This window comes from Aptenodytes patagonicus, chromosome 3, assembly GCF_965638725.1.
Source record: "Aptenodytes patagonicus chromosome 3, bAptPat1.pri.cur, whole genome shotgun sequence".
Taxonomy (NCBI): domain Eukaryota; kingdom Metazoa; phylum Chordata; class Aves; order Sphenisciformes; family Spheniscidae; genus Aptenodytes; species Aptenodytes patagonicus.
Genome location: NC_134951.1, coordinates 40956009 through 40973532, shown reverse-complemented (window position 1 = coordinate 40973532; position 17524 = coordinate 40956009). Strand labels below are relative to the sequence as shown.

The 17524-nt window shown below is 37.2% G+C and overlaps 1 protein-coding gene across 1 annotated transcript in view; it reads right to left on the bottom strand.

Moving 5' to 3' along the window:
• The window catches only part of DOP1A (DOP1 leucine zipper like protein A), a 70074-nt gene that overhangs the window by 17981 nt on the left and 34569 nt on the right, over positions 1 to 17524 (bottom strand). Inside the window, exons 15-22 of the mRNA XM_076333148.1 lie at positions 16668 to 17292; positions 13360 to 13634; positions 12534 to 12686; positions 8524 to 8624; positions 6390 to 6649; positions 3695 to 5702; positions 3476 to 3587; positions 2332 to 2511 (exon numbers count right to left, since the gene is read on the bottom strand). Coding sequence (XP_076189263.1) covers positions 2332 to 2511; positions 3476 to 3587; positions 3695 to 5702; positions 6390 to 6649; positions 8524 to 8624; positions 12534 to 12686; positions 13360 to 13634; positions 16668 to 17292 — 3714 coding nt within the window. The remainder of the gene's footprint in view (positions 1 to 2331; positions 2512 to 3475; positions 3588 to 3694; positions 5703 to 6389; positions 6650 to 8523; positions 8625 to 12533; positions 12687 to 13359; positions 13635 to 16667; positions 17293 to 17524) is intronic.

Sequence of the window (17524 nt, the reverse complement as noted above, 5' to 3'; positions counted from 1 at the left end):
ATACACTTGTTAAATTTGCAAATGGTAACGAAGTGGGAAGGAACTGATAGAAAGGTACAGAACTAAAAATGATCTGAGAAACTCGAAAAGCATCCTGAAAAAAGATAAGGTGCAATAAAGGCTTGATCTTTGCATGCAAAGGCAGGGATAAACAACTTTAGCGATTCAGGATGAGAAACTATTTAGATAGCAGTGCTACAGAAAAAAAAGTCTTGGGATTATAGTGGATCACAAACTTACCATGACAACTTTGCAAGGAAGAGGAAAAGAGCATTCATAAATAGCAGCACTTCATGAAAGACACGAAATGTTTCTCCTGAAAGAAGATACCACGTACCATGTCCAGTTTTGGACACCTGTGCTGGTTTCGGCTGGGGTAGGGTTAATTTTCTTCACAGTAGCTAGTATGGGGCTATGTTTTGGGTTTGTGCCGAGAACAGTGTTGATAATACAGGGATGTTTTAGCTATTGCTGAGCAGTGCTTACACAGAGTCAAGGCCTTTTCTGCTCCTCATACCGCTCGCCAGCGAGTAGGCTGGGGGTGCACAAAAAGTTGGGAGGGGACACGGCTGGGACAGCTGACCCCAACTGACCAGAGGGATATTCCACACCATATGACGTCATGCTCAGCATATAAAGCTGGGGGAAGGTTGGCAGGGGGGCACTGCTTGGGGACTGGCTGGGCATCAGTTGGTTGGTGGTGAGCAACTGTTTTCATTTGCATCACTTGTCTTTCTTGGGTTTTATTTCTCTCTTTGTTATTTTCCTTTTCATTACAATTTGTATTATTTTTATATTATTATTTTCATTACTTTTTACTGCAATTATTAAAGTATTTTTATCTCAACCCATGAGTTTTCTCACTTTTACCCTTCCGATTCTCTTCCCTCATCCCACTGGGTGGGGAGTGAGTGAGTGGCTGTGTGGTGCTTAGTTGCTGGCTGGGGTTAAACCACAACACCACCTTACTTCAAGAAATGTACCACAAGCTGACAGTACTCAAACTATAAAAAGAAAGATTAGTGATATGGAATATGACCTACAAGAAGGGGCAGAAATGGGTTTGTATAGTCAGGAGAAAAGCATATAAGTGGAGATATAACAGTTACCAAATGTGTACAAGGTAATCAGAAAGAAGAAAGGAAGATGATGTGCATGTCTGCCACAAATAGTGATGGACTTGCTTTGTAGCAAGCGAGATAAAGATTAAGAAGTAGGGGTGATGGGGAAATCCTAAAAGAACAAACAAAGACACAAAATTCCATTCCAGTTTTGTGTGTTTTTAACCACATCCACCAACTCCAAGGCAGCTACAAAAGCATTACCCGAAAGCAATGGAGGTGAAAAATTAAAATAACCTATCCTGATACTACATCGAACAAGCTGAACTCAAACAGGACTTTTTCATATACAGGACATGTTGAATGCTCTTTTGAATACTACAGATTTGGGCAAATTAAAGAAGAGCTGGGATGTATAGAACAGTTAATGTTTAACCAGAGTACAAAATCTTCTTTTTTTACAGAAGCAGCATAATATTATAGGCCATCAACAAGTATGGACCCCCTTCCTTTCAGTGAGTAGGAAGCCCTCTTGGCAGTACAAATATGACCATGGATGCTGTCTGTTCAAAGACATGGAGTCTTAGATAAGTTATTTTTTACTCCTTCAATCTGAATGAAAAAGGTTGAAAAGGATGTAACGTAGCATCATCACAAGCAGTATCTGATATATTCAAATTAACTAAGGAAATCTTATTTTAAAAGATTTCAAATTTAAATGACAATTTCCTATTTAATAATGTGAAGTATAAGAAGTTTGAACTGCTTCCAATAAGAGGGCTAGGCAGTGTTCTCAGTATAGTTCTATTTGACCCCTTCTCAGGTTCTCTTCTTTACAATTACTAGCTCACTATCTGCTATGACATTTCGCCGTGCACAGTGACATCACTGTATGGGAATTGAATGAATAAAGGAACTAGTTCATAAGTGTCTGAGTACTAGATGTTTTAAGAGGAGAGTTCTCTTTTGTTAAGATTTTGCATGAATATTTTGTAACTTTTGAGGCATAAAAGTGTGGCTTAAATTTTTTCAGGAAGGATTTCATTTTCTTTGTAGAAAGCAAACCGGTGAGACATTGCTGTCTTGAGTTGATACACTCAAGTTTAAAAGCAGATTCAATACCCATTTACAAAAGCCTTGCCTCTGAGGTAGATGAGTAGATGAGGACAAGGATATTAAAACTCAATTTACATTTAGGGAATGGAACTGGATTTAGTTTGACAAAGGTATTAATGAACAACTTAAATGATATTATCCCTGATATTCTGACCTTTGTTGACCCAAGATTAATAGTGGTAACGGATGCAGCAGCAGCAGCAGTTTTCTCCGAAGAATCTGCAAGGTGAAGGATGCTCCACAGCAAAGTCACGGAAGACATGATCATATGCAAGATAGATAGGATCCCATTGCGTGCTTCAATCAAGTGCTTCTGATCTACATTAACCAAAAGCTAGTGGATTTGAAGGGGAGAGGGGAGGAAGAGCATTAAATATCTACATAAACAGCATAAGTAAAATAGTGTAAATTGAGACTTAATGGACATGGAAGCTTTCAACCTTAACTCTTTTTCAAAATAGTTTTTCAATAATTCTTATAGTATGTACAGGTTTTGAATCTATTAAAAATAATAATTAAAGAATCTTTTGACTGAGTTGTACAATGTATTCCGAACATGTGAGGCCTCATGTGTACAGCAATCGATTTTGTATCATCTGCCTATACCTTGGCAAAACAATTATTTCAAAATTTTAAGTGTAACTAATACTCTAGGCAAAATTATTTACTTGCACAAACAATAAACACTTTTCAGTTACTTTTAAATGAATGGAAAGCAAAGGTGTATAAGAACAAACAAAAAAAAGGCAAAACCAAGATTGCAGAGATAGCAGGGCAAAAATTTCCTTGCAGAATCTGGGCCAAATTCTTAACAGAGACTATGCTCAGAATATCAGATCTAAAAATACTGCTTGACTAAAAAGACAAATTGTGAATATACAGAAGGAGCAGAAACAGAATGTTTTGACATATTGCAAGATGAACACAGTCCAGCCAGAAAGTAACAGGATAGGCATCAGTCTGGGAAGTTCCACAAATGAAGCCAGCTCTAAAAAGTAGCATTTTAGAGGTCTCAAAGTTAAGGAATTCCTATTTCAGTTATTTCAGGGGAACAAAAAAAAATCCCCAAAACCAAAGCAAAACAAACAAAAAATCAAAAACTATTCTCTTAAAAGTATAATTAGTGGAAAATTGTTTTTCTGTTTGAGATGTGTATATTATCAATAAAAAACATACTTACAGCTAAGACAATATATTTGGTATTTTTCCCACTCAATCTTCAATTCTGCTAATATAATCACAGTCCTTAATTTGACATGTACTGCATAGGAACCTCTCAGACACCCAGGTAAGTTTACCTGATGATATTGCGTAGATGGATCCAGGAGGCAGTAATGAATTATTGTTGTGATCCCTTCTAATAAAGTAAGAACCATATCTGGGGGAGTGACCGATGCCATCCAGAGAGGCCTAAAATAAGAGATTCATTTTTTTTTAAAATGGGTTAATCTGGTTGTAAAGTAATTCAACACAATCAAATTTGCTTAAAAAGACTACACACCTGTACATACACATACCTATTATCAGATAATCCTGTTTCATATTTATACTGCTGAATTAAATTATCCAAGTTCCTGCAGAGCTGAAGCGTCACTGAAACAACAACCCTCTGAAGAACTTTTCCCATGTAAGGCAACGTAGAAGTGATAAGGCCAATCCACTGGGGATGCATTTTACAGGCACAGTGCTGGTGTAAAGCTCGTATCACTGCGCAGAGAAACATGCCTTGACAGGTTATTGGCTGGGAATGTAAATACTGAAGAGAAGTCATCGGCTGCTGGGGACCGATGTGCTCCAAGTCTGTTATGACAAAGTCAAAGCCCGTTTCATTTTCCTCAGGTACAGTCATTACTCTGTGTTCCAGCACAATCAGCCGTTGAAGTACTTTTAAAAGCTGTGACTGCAGCGTACTACCATTGTCAAATTCATCTTCAGAAAAATTTATAAGGCTGTCTTCAGAGAAACCTTCTTCTACAGCCACTATGTTTTTTCCAGCCATCTTTTCACTGTGCCATTTCTGTGCACTGAAGATAGAAGACAGCAGACAATGCAGGATCACTTTCTGAACCTTGCACTTGGACAACATGTCTGAAATAAAACTAGGAAATCCCTTTGCAGAGCTTTCTATCACTTTCGCCAACTCAGCAAAGAGAAGTGTCAGAATTTCTATACTCATCATTTGCATATTACGGTTTCCTATTAGATCTTGTGAGGTTACTTTAACATGAGTTGGATAGTGGCTCCGCATATAGTATAAACACAAGGAGATAAGAATTTCTATGTACATAGAGCTCCGGAAGTTATGATTAGAATCAACTGGGATGTGACTGTAGAAATCCTTGCCCATAACAGATATTCGATGCCTGGCGAGAAGATTCTGGAGCAATGAAAGCTGAGGAGTGTATGCATTGTTGACACTGGTAGTGGAGATAGCACTTACAAAAGCTGAAGGATTTGTCTTCAGAATTGCTTTAATTGCAGAAAAAGCATACAATGTCCTTGAAGAGTCATACAGCTGGAGATAAAGCAGCACATGTTGATACAATGGATGGATATTAAAGTTGGGAGATTTTCGCATTCCTGGGGACCCCACATCACTTTCTATTTCTGAAATTTCTCCTTCTCCACAGCTGTACCAGTTTTCTAAATCAAGACCATCACTAAAGAAGACATTTGTTTGTTTAAGCTTCTCTGTTTGTGCTTTCTTCTTCTCTTCATCTTTCTTTTTGGCTATTTTCACCTTAGGTTTTGCACCTGGTTGCTTACCAGCCTCTTTAACAATTGTTTCTTTTTCAGACATTTTTTCTGTTAGCTTTCCTTTAAAGCTGAACTGAATACTACTGTGGCTTCGCTTTCTGGACTTCGATTCAGTGGAAGCAAGAGTGAGATCAGAGAGGGATTGCTGGCTTTCTGCAATACAGGGTGAAGAGTTATTTCTTGAAATTTCATCTCTTAAGCTCTCAAGTCCAGTCTCAGTTGAGGCCGATAGCAACTGGGAGCTGTCATTACTAAGCAAACTACTCTGGCTACTTTGAATATTTTGATCTTCATTTTTTGTCACCTCTACAGAGTTATCCAAAGGACTGAATTTACATGAAGTATCCTCAGAGTATAGACTATGCTTAACTGGCTCAGCCTCTTCTCCGAGACTGCTTACAACTTTGCATATAAGATCTGTAACCACTTGTTGCACAATTTCATCAGGTGAGTCTTCTCTCAGAGTCTGAGAGCTATCTTGAGCACTCAGGCTTTCTGTTTCCACTTCATAACTGATGTTGTCCCCGGTAGATGACTGAGAGCAGCCAGAGTCAGAACTCTGCAGTATTTCAACTTGATGGTCAGGAAGGTCAAAATCAGACACAACCATTGGTATGGTCTCACTGCTGGTACTTAACAAGGAAAGCCTGTCACTCAGAGGGTTGACAGTCAGACTGAAGTTCTCCATTTCATCCATAGCAAGTTGTTTTTCATTGCCTTCTTTAGGTATAATAAGTTGTCCTTGGCTTACAGGCACATGGGAAAATGCTTAAAGAAAAACAAAAAAAAAAATCTTATACACATAATATTTTGTTCTTCAGAATAAGAATTTAGGATTTAAACTAATACTGAGACTTCAAATTATAAAGGCATGGTAAATAGAGTCTTTCCACTTCACAGCAGAAAAAAAAAGTTAATATGCGAACGACACACATTCATATAACCAAAGCAGGATTACTTTAGCAGTAGACCTTAGCAAAACATAATTCTCCCATGAAACCTTATGCAGTCTTATCTGCTTGTGTTTTCATAAAAAAGAATTATTAATATGTTACTAAAATTACACAATACATGCAAACACCTTCAAACCTTAGCAGTATGTTTTCAGCCAGCCCCACATCAGTGGTCCTAATCATAAAAGCATTTCATTTCTTGGCTAAGCCTCAAGCCATATTCTTAAGTTCTACTGAAGTTCAGTAAGTCGTAAGAAAATGTTCAGCATTAAAATACTTGCCTATCATCTTAATTTGAGAACAATAAAACTTCAATGATACTTGGGACACCCAAACTTGAATTAGAAAAACCATGCACAAATGCGCATATAAGCAGTAGCTATTCCAGCACTTTGTTTTGCAAGTTACCCTCAAAAATTTCTACTACATTTTTAATGTTGCGTGCAAATAACAAATAAAGAAATTAAATAAGGAACTTCCTTCAGTCTTCTTGTGTACATACCATCAGCACAGCTAAACTTCTGGATAAAGTGCTTTTCATTTTCTTCTTCGGGGTGATAGGGAGACTTAGTCCAGTAACATTCAGCCTGTACTCGCTGAACAGAAACTCGCTGAGTTTTTGGATGGAGAAGCAGTAAGAGCAAAGGTTCAAGAACCCTTGCAATATCATGTCTTTGAAGCACTTGATTTAACCAGGCTTGTCCCACTGACCACGTAGAACCATCCAAGCTATTAAGGCTGTCCAGCATGATAAACAAAGATCTAGAATAGAAAGAAGAATGAACCTAGCACAAATTCTACGCTACTCACAGAATAATCCCATTTTAATCTGATATATGATAAATTTCAACATGTCAGTACATACTCCAGTGTCTGCTCCATATAAAACAGTATTTTCTTTGGAATCCAAACTTTGCAACTTGAAGCTTTATATTTTAGTCTAGCGTAATGAAGAAATGGCCAGGAAGAGCTAGTAATAGAAGTCAGTTAAGATAGCTGCTCTAATAGTAGCAGTTGTATAGTCAGTTCAAGTATTTGTACAGCTATTAGCATAACAAGCTTTGGTTGCCTACTAAGTGCTAGTGCAGTACAAACAGATAAAACTTTAAAAGCCAATTCACACAGATGCATGGAAAAGAGTTCAAAGATCTTTTCTTCAAGAATGGAGAGGAGAAATATACTTGACAATTCAGCACTTCCTACTGTCATTATTTTCTTCTTTTAATAGTTTTAGCCTTTAGAATCCTTTCCAGACTTAGGGAAAAACAATATATATATTGGACTCTGAATTTTACCGACTGTTTTATATCCTTCAGTAGTACACATTCATAAACTTTTAGCTGTATGTACAGAATTTATCACCACTTCTGCAATGAGTGACAGTATGAAGCCAAAGAAATAACCTTTTTACTCCACTTCCTACAGCTAAGTATACATTAGAAAATTTAAATAAGCACTTTTCCACAACATTTGTGCTAGCTGAGGAAGACAAGACTAGTTCAGAGTCTGGATCATTCAGTTTTTTCCTAAGAAGGTAGTCTGATATCTGAACGCAAAACAGAAATCCTCTGCTGTTTGCCATAAATGACATCTTACAAAAAAACCACAGATCAAACAAGAGAACTTCCATATCTTAGTGTTTAGTTGCAATTTTGTTCTTAAGTTTTCTTAGCTTTTGTCCTGGTTTTGGCAGGGATAGAGTTAATTTCCTTCCCAGTAGCTGGTACAGTGCTGTGTTTTGGATTTAGGATGAGAATAATGTTGATGATAACACACTGATGTTTTAGTTGTTGCTAGGTAGTGCTTACACTAGTCAAGGACTTTTCAGCTTCTCATGCTCTACCGACTGAGAAGGCTGGAGGTGCACAAGAAGCTGGGAGGGGGGCATAGCCAGGACAGCTGACCCAAACTGGCCAAAAGGACATTCCATACCATGTGACGTCATGCTCAGTACATAAACTGGGGAAAGCTGGCCGGGGGGGCCGCTGCTCGGGGACTGGCTGGGCATCGGTCGGCGGGTGGTGAGCAATTGCACTGTGCATTACTTGCTTTGGGTATTATTATTATTATATTATTATTGTTATTATTATTTTATTTCAATTATTAAACTGTTTTTATCTCAACCCACGAGTTTTTCCTCACTTCTACTCTTCCAATTCTCTCCCCCATCCCACCCTGGGGCGGAGCGGGGGGGGGGGGGGGGGGCGCAGGGGAAGCGAGCGAGCAGCTGTGTGGTACTCAGTTGCCAACTGAGGTTAAACCATGACAGCTTTATTGTTACTTCCCATTTTCATATGAATCAATTCTGGGTTGACTTCCCTCTCCTGCTTTTGTTTTTACCAAATCACAGCAAGAACTCAGATACTATGTTCAATATTTTAACCAGTTATAGTCAATGAATCATGTGACTATTCCTGTCCTACTCTTTACAGCTACCAGAAAAATTTAGAGCTTACATAATCATCATTGTGAAAACAATTTTGTCTAACATGAATTCATTTCCTGTCCTCCTTCCTTGCTTTCACAGTTACACTGTAGTTCTATAATTTCTAAACGCTCTATGCTGCCAATATAATGTATTTAAAGATTTTTTGACGCAAAATTCTTTCAACTGAATCATGCTTGCGATCACCAACCTGTCAAAGGTACGGCCAAAGGAAGAAGACTTGTTAATATGAAGGTCACGGGTGAGATGCCATAGCACTGCAAACTTTGCATGAGCTTCCATTCTTACTTTCTGTGGACCAAATTATAAGTTAGATCTATCAGAATACAACAGTCTCTGATAAGAACTGGAAAAGAAGAGGTATACAGCAGATTAAAAGATACAATGAAATTATTAAAAATAATTTTTGACTATGCGTTCAAATCCTATTTTCTAACGTTAAAAACAGTAATAGGCAACAATAGGTCTCTGCGAACAATTTAGTAGCATGAAAGGATTCTCCTTCCACCTTGATCTTGGCTGCCTTAGTTTCAAAGTTTAGCTTGAAAAAATTTTAAATACTTGATGTGATAGCTTGAACAATACTTATTTTACTCTCACAAGTTGCGCAGCTCTGTTTTCAGTGAGTTTATCTATACATATCAAGGCACTAGAAGAGATCATGAGAGAGCAGGAAGAAACATGCAAGCTTTTCAATATGAAAACTCAAGCATACAGAGGCAGAGAGAAGAGGCAGAGAAAGAAGAGAAATTTTTAGAGATAGTGTCTGGAATGATGGGATTAAACACAGTATCCACGGAAATAAGGGAATGAAAATAATTTGGTTAGAAAGAGACATAAGAATTTTCTAGCTAGATACAATGTAGATAGAGGTCATCACTAACATGCCAAATTTAGCTCTGGAACTCAGAATTTTATTTGGACAAATAAGGACATGCTTACTGCCCACAGGACTTCTAATGACTAGTAATAATATGCAGAATATTTAATGGTGAAAATGGTATTAAAGTAACAATTTTTATGCCTTTATCTCTTTACTGTGGCTAATCAAAGCAAAGAGTTATTCCAGCAAGGCTGTAGACAACAGTAAATGTCATGCTACAATACGAATACATGGGCACATGTATGAAAAACAGCTTTACCCAAGAGACAAGGAAGCTACTAAGCAGTTGTAGGGGTGAACAAATAAAGCACAGCAATCAGGATGGTTATACAGCATAAAACATCAAAATTACTTTCAAATACAATCAGGGCTTAAACTAAATTACTAGATGATAAGCAGAGACAAGAGGATGAAGATTTTCACTTGTTTGTTCTTAAAATATACGCTTATAGGGAATGAACAGTAGGTATATTTACCTCTAATCAAAATGAGACCAAACTAAAAACTGTTAATGCCACTGTGACAATCTGGCATACTTCCAAACCTAACTTACAACACACAGCTTAAGAAGGTTTGCAACAGCTAATACAACCAGTATCTGCCACAATAATGAAGATTTTAAGTAAAAGCTATAAAAACTGAAAATTACAGAAAGGACACAAGACAGATCATATCAGACAAACCAAAAAAACCCCAAAACAAAACCAAGAGAAACAGCAGCATTCTGGAAAGTAAAGCAAGAATCACATGTATTTAGAAAAAATATGCTTCTCACAGGAAAAAAAACTCACAAGACTGCTGCAAGATATATATAGTTACACAAAACAATTCACTAACATCTGCTGAACAAAGAGTGAAAATACCAATTCTCAAACACACACAGATGACTCCATGTAAGCCCTTGCAATCCATGCTGGGAAGATGTAAGAAATTACTGTTTTCACAGTAAGGTTGGCAGAAATGAGTGAGTGCCACATACACAGTCACAGCAGTTCACAGACCAGCCTGCTAAGTGAAACTATAAATCATTGGCAGTTTTACCAATATGCCAAGCTGTGAACTGTAGTGATTGTCAGACTGGCTTACATTCACTTTTGTTGACCTGATTACTCTCTAGTAGAAAGGTAAAGGCTTCTCAAGTCACACAACCATGAGTTGCCAGAGCATGTAAGCAAATAATTCCCTATCATTCATTCTGTTGGGGCTGTGAAAACAGTTCATATATCTAAAATTTAAAGCACTACAAAGGCCTCAACTCAAATGTCAAATTGACAGCCTCTATCTGAAACAAATTTCTAGGGGAGGGGAAAAAAAAAGAAAAAAAGATAGAGTACCTGTCACGACAAGTAGAACTCCTACTAATAACAGTAAAAGCTAAGCATGTGCTTTATCTCTTGGAAGCAGAGCATAACTTTTGATAAGAGATAAAGTCTGTTGCTGAATGCTGAAAAGCCCCCTTTGTCTGGAATGACACTACAGAGGCTCATCACAGACCTGAAAGAAACACTGTTTGTCAACAATCTGAATATCTGCCACCTTCAAAAGATTTTGAAAATACTACTTTACTTGCATTAGCTAAACTGATAGCAAAACAGAAGTAATCAATAGGATAGCCAAGATCACTTCTGAAAAACAGCCAGCAGTGCAATAGGAGACCTCTGAGCAGCAATAAAGAATGGGAGAAATCCACCAAGTTGGGTCACGAGCAAACATTACAACCTGTGGTAGCAGAACAGGAGACAGGACAAGTGACAAAGTAATAACAAGAAACCAAACAGCGTTATCAGAGGCAAAGAAGCAGCTCTCTGATCACTTGAGAGGTTCTGCTCAAATTATAGTCCATGGCTTTTGACATGAGACAGAGATGGAAAGTAAAGACCTTCAAGAAAAGAGTAGCCTCAGCAGCATACTGCAAAGAAACGCAGAGACATCTCACAATCCAGCTGCCATGTCAGTCAAGAGCAGAGTAAGCAAGCGCATTTCCCACAAAGACACAGAGGCACAGAAAACTGGCAATTACTGTTAGAGAAGTTTATTAGTTGCCCTCTAGAACTGGCAAACATGGCAGAAACAATCAGAATGCAAATCCTTTAAGGACAAATAAGTAGAGAAGAAGGGGGCCGCATGAGATTGAAGAAGCATTGTACAGAGGCCTATTGAAAGTATGTAGTTATTGCAATTCCTCCGCTTCCCAACAGGGGAAAAGAACCTCACAGAAACACTTTAGCTGGAAATAATTAACTGAGACAAGTGTCAGAAGATGAAGCTCAGAAATACATAGCACAGCTCTTGAGACCCAGAAATAAAATAAAATCTTATTAATTACAAGCCGCTCTTTTGTCTTATATTTACATTAACTCTTACAAAAAGAGCCAGAATCAGATAATATATAAAAATGGTCAGAAAGACAAAAAAACCACCCAAACCAAAACACCAAACAACTCACTGCTGCTTAAAAGAGAAAGGGAATTAAGGCTGAAGCAGCAAATTGATAATATCAAATGCAGCAGACTCCTAAGGATGTGTCTCACAGAAAGGGAAAGGGATTGCAAACAGATCTGAAACTGTAAAAAAAAAAAGTAGTGACACAAAGAGAAAGGCAGTAAGGACACCTCAGCTGAGAGAGAGAGAAAAGAGAAAGCAAAAGGATAGAAAGATAAAGGGGATCACACATGACTGTCTTAAAGAAACAATCCAACCCCACTACCAAGAAAAGCAACAGAGACATGGCGATGACAATAACCTGGCTGCTGCTCCTTCTCCAAGTTCTGTGGAAGAAAGGAAGCAGAAAGTCTAGATGCTATGCTAGGACAAATTATTAGACAAGATGCAAGAATTAGATGAAATAGGAAGGTGCACACCAGAGGACTGAACTACAGTTGGTTAGGACACAGAAAAAGAAAGCGTGCCTAAATTTGATGGAGCTGTACAGGGAAAGAAGAGCGGTTAGGACAACTGGAATGGAATCTAGAAAATCTATATTCAATTACTACCATTACAACCACACATTTCATAGGTTTGTGAAACACCAAGATGTCATGAAAACAGGGCTCAACTACTACAGACATAAGGTTAAGGTTTCTTGTGAGTGGGAATATAAGAAAGAGGGTGGCAGTGTCAGAGGGTGGACAAATCTGATGTTCTGCATGCAAGTAAAGATAGAAGTATTTTTAATGTTTAAACAATCAATGTAAGGTAACATTTTTTCAATACTGAAGTTATTTATGCCCTCCTCTGAGGCACCAAGTACTTTTTCTAAATATATTTCTATAGTTATATACTTAACTCATTTTTTAGTAAATATATGAACAACTTGCCTTGTCTCTGTGAGTCAGCTGCTGACTAATAACATCTTCACAAATGCTAGAAGATGGAACGAGGTTGTGCAGCTGGTAGAAGAGCTCCACACTCTTCTGATGATGCTGAGGAGTTCCATCACCCAACTGGTCCCAAAGAGTTAAAGCTATATGCTTTGTACATGAAAATAAAAGTTACAAGAGACACAAGTGAATGAGTATCGTGCCTTGTTTTGCTCTAGACTATATTGGGGTCTATGCAATGATGGGAGACATTCTATCTGATGACACCATACGACCAACAGGCAATCTATAAAACTGTTCTTTTTTGTTCATATGAACATAAGGAACTGTTTGAAACACTGCAATAACTTACTACACAAAAAATTCCTGTTACGAGCCAGAACTCACAGGCATCTCCAGAAATAAACTTTCATTGAAATGTAATTAACTACGTAATATAGCCTGCTGATTATCTTTTGTAAATGATTTCTTACATAAATTACAGAAATGCAGAGATTGTGGTTTACCAGAGTCCTACATTATGCACACATCAGTTTCATAGCTTTCCTAATTAATGACAATATTCAATCAGGTTTTATTCACATTTTAAAAAATATTCATTCAAGCAAGGATTTTTACCCAAGCAACCAGTAAGACAATCACAGTGGGAAAACTTACTATGTATTTTCATTTAGAGTCTAACACAGGTTACAACTGTTATCAAAATACTCAGCAAGAAAATTTGGTTTACCATACCAAGGATGGTAAAGTGGCCAAGACCGTCAGTCTTCACCAGCCAGGAAAAGAAGGCTAAAGAAAACAGCAATGAGATACTGCATTGTACCTTGAAGAAATCTGTCTTTTCAGCCATGTATCTCAGATTGCCTTGAGTAAGAGGAGGTCTGATGACCACAGCCACTCTTCCCTGGTTAGGGCTAAGAGGCTGAGCAGTTTCCACACTGTTCAGATTTTCTCCAGTGACGAGAGCAACAGATTGAGTCAATCCAACCAAGTCCATCACAAGGGAAATAGTAACACCCTGAACACTGAAATCGTTTGCTTGCTTGCAAGCATTCATTAAAGTCTGTAGCCACAGTGGAGGCTGTACTTGTTCACAGTCTGAAATAAAAATCACAGATGATACATTCATTTAGCAATTTTAAATATTATTAATTTTTCCTCTAATACCCATAATCATATGCACAATTGTCTTTTATCTTTCATATTTCAACCTGCCCGTTGTATGGGTTTAGGAAAATGTATGCAGGAGAAAGATACTTCTTGATGTATCTCTATCTTTAAAATAATCTAATTAAGAATGCAATATTGTATCACTTCAAACATTTAGTAACCAAAAATAAATAGGAAAAATTGAACAAGGAAGAGAAAAATAAATTTCATGGAAATGATCCACACGATTTCATGTTTTAGACAAAACTGGACTTTTACTAGTTTGAATATCCTTTCATTCACTTTCCTCCTTCAGGAAATTCTTGACCAGCAATCAAGTCTTAACATTGTAGTTTGTAGTCTGGAATAATTCTGTAGTATTTTATATATATATATAATAATATTATATGTTATATTATATAGAAATTATAATATAAATACAGAATTATTTACATATAATATTTATATATATAAACTAAGTTTAAACTGACAAAAAAAAGAGTTTTTCCTGGCAAAACTTTAAAAGTAAAAGTATCTGTGAAAATTGATGTTGTGGGTGGCAAAAACTTCATCCTATTAGATCATACTCTGCTTTCACTGTAGGCGGTTGTTTTCCCCTTCTTACCGTCCCCTCACTTAACACCATACACTGGCCTGATAATACAAGTGTCTTTCTCTGAAGTTCACAGTCAACTCTCCAAGTGAATAATGCACCCTTTTATTTTAGAGGTACCAAAGTAATTTTTCTTAAAACTTCAAAAAGGACTCTATTAATCATGTTCCTAAAATAGGCAAATGCTTCTAGAATCAGACACAAGTGAAGAAGTGTTATTTGATAGGCACAAATACAGCATTTATTTAGAATTAAGAGAAGGATGATGCAATTTCTAACTTATATCCACAATAGTTAATTTTGCAATGTAAATTGGAGCCTAAATATACCTAACAATTCTACATGATGTTCTAGAGTTTACAGATATAAACATTATTTTGAGCTTGACTCAATTCCCTTTTTAATGTCTTCAATTAAAAATAGCATGCATTTATCTGAGAAATGAAGCATACAGCAAAATTTAAGCACAATTACGTTCTATCAATATCAGATTAATTTGGCTCCTTCAAATAAACAGACTGATGAGACTCACCGTTGATTAAAGGCAATTGGGTCACATCACTAATGCAACCCATCAAAAACATGGTCCAAATTTAGGAACCCTTCAATAAAAACAGCCTCTTCTGCAGTAGAAAAACATATCAGTGGATGAAGAAAAGGCTGGTATGCGAATTATGGTAACTACCTTCTCCCATTTTCCATTCTCTGTTACAGGAAGCAGGACTCCCGGGACAGCTATGCAGCCCCATTCCCATCACTATTCCCATCCGCCCTGCCATTCTTTACAACAGATGTTTACATCTGAAACAAAATCCTTCCCATTGATTTCAACCACCTGCAATTCATGCTTATTCCTCAAGGTCACACTGTTTAATAGACTGCAAATGCAACATCACAAATGGGAAAGTTCAGATGATGAACGAGCAACGCAAATCCAAGACATTTAACAAAGTGAAAACTGCCTTCAGAATCACTGCCTTCATATGAGGCACATATTACTCAAGCTCTACAGGCTTTCTGCTTTAGAGTTTACAAGGCAGCAATAATCAAAAGTGTTATATCCACAGAAAAGTAATAAGCAAACAGCTGATTTTTTAAAATATTTTTAGTCTTCTGCCACAACGCTCATTTGTAGGCTGCTAGTGTTTGGGGGGGGGGGGGGGGGGGGAGGAAATCACATTTTTCAGGCTCATGCTACAGAAGCACAAATATCCGGTGCTAGATCTTTTGCAAAAGGTAGCACCCCTTTAGCATTGCAATACCCTTAATTAATAAACAGCTGTAACCAAGTTGCCTTCAACTGACATACATGTCTGATATGGCTGGATCTCACAAAGTCAAAGATATGCTCTGCTCCTGGCTGTATAATGAAGACACACACAACACATCTTAAGGACTACAGGAACAGAAGAAGCAGTCATGTTAAAATTAACGTGCTTGTTTCCAAAAGCCAGAAAACTATTCATCTCCAAGCAGTGCCCACTGCTTAGCCTTTAATAGATTTTGAAAATTGTGGATAAGAACAAAAAGCTGTGACCATGAAGTTTCCTAGAAAAAATGAAATCACAGAAGACGACTGTGACAGTAGCCAAAATTATTGTAACTATTTCTTGCGTGCTCCAAGCATATCCACCATGATAACATTTTAAGGCTGCAACTCTCAAGCTACAGACTAGAAGTGGAACCAGAATTAAAACTGTAAATTGAAGAATTTACAAACTGTAAAAAGGATTGTCCATCTAAATTGTCACATTTTACAGTAATCCAGAACTGTCAACATTTTAATCGCATTTCTGTATCTGTATCTTCACAAATCCCATCATTTTTATTTTGTTTTCTAATGCAACTGTAGCTAGAAGAATTGCTTGCAAGAACTGTTCCTTTAATAGAAACAAAGTAAAAATTATTAATTTCTTATCTGGTATGATTTTTATTGGACAGAAGCTTATAATTTCCATGTATTGCACAAAGTGATCAATGTGCACATCAATCCAAAATTGCTAAAATGAAGCTAAAAGCCACAGCTGACATTAAGTATGTTATTACAAAATATGACAAAGAAAACATCGTGGATCCACACAGTAAAGAGGAATATCTGAAAATCTAGATTCTACTCTCAGGCTTCAGTTTGCGTAATTTGTATTTGTCACCCCAATATTAATTAGTGTCAAATCCCACGCGAGCAATATTCTTAAAATCTATGAGAAAATAGGTTTGCTTTTTGGAAACTAAACAATTGATACAGAAGGAAACTTACATTTCTGAGAGGAACAACAGCAACACACACAAAGCATGAATATATTACTTTAAGGTTTTTTGGAAAAAAAAAAAAAATTTAAAAGCAAGGAACAAGGAAGAGTGCAGCTTACCAACTTCAGGCTTCCCAGGATGTAATTCCGAAGTACGGTTTCCTTCAGCAATGTAAACGGGAAAGCTTGAACATTCAAGATACAGCTGACAAGCAGCAATAAAGGCAGGAAGGTATTCTTTTGGTGTTTTTTTCTTGTTTGTTTTCTTCACCTTAGCATCAACTTGTGATTCTCTGTCCCATTTTGTGGTCTGTCCTTGCTCTCTAGTGGGGTCTACTGGAAGCTCTGCCCCTAAGGGCTGAGACAAGGAATTACTCTGGATGATATACAGGTTGATAAATCTGGTTAAAAACTGTTGGACATACTCCAAACAGCACTGCATTGCAGTCTTTTGGATCGTTTTCCCACTTCGAGTTGCTGTCCCCTGTGTCATTATGGAAGGAGGCTGTACAATGGTTTCCTCAGATCCCACAGTTGATGCTGTCTCAGTCTCTGAGGATGTGCTACCAATAATAGGAATGCCAGGTGCACCGTGACCTTCATTCAATGTTCTATCAATGTCATCAGACGTATCTGCCTGGTATTGTACGAACTCAGTGAATCCACTTTCTGATGATCGACTGCTTGGAGGATTTTCACCATCTTCAAACACATCATTAGGATTTTCAAGTGAAACTGACGGCATCTGAGTGAGATAAAAGTTTAATGATTGTTCAAAATAGGTTATTTACGTCCTAGTGAGAAAATATTTATTTGCTTCTCCATTTGAAAGCAACAATTTTATTCCACAGTTTTAAATCTATTCATATAAATACATTTTATGCAAAATGATGCTTGGTGTTTCAGTAAGCTTGCCAGACCAAGCTAACTATAAAAAAAAAAAAGCACTGTTTATCAAATAAAATACTTTAAATATT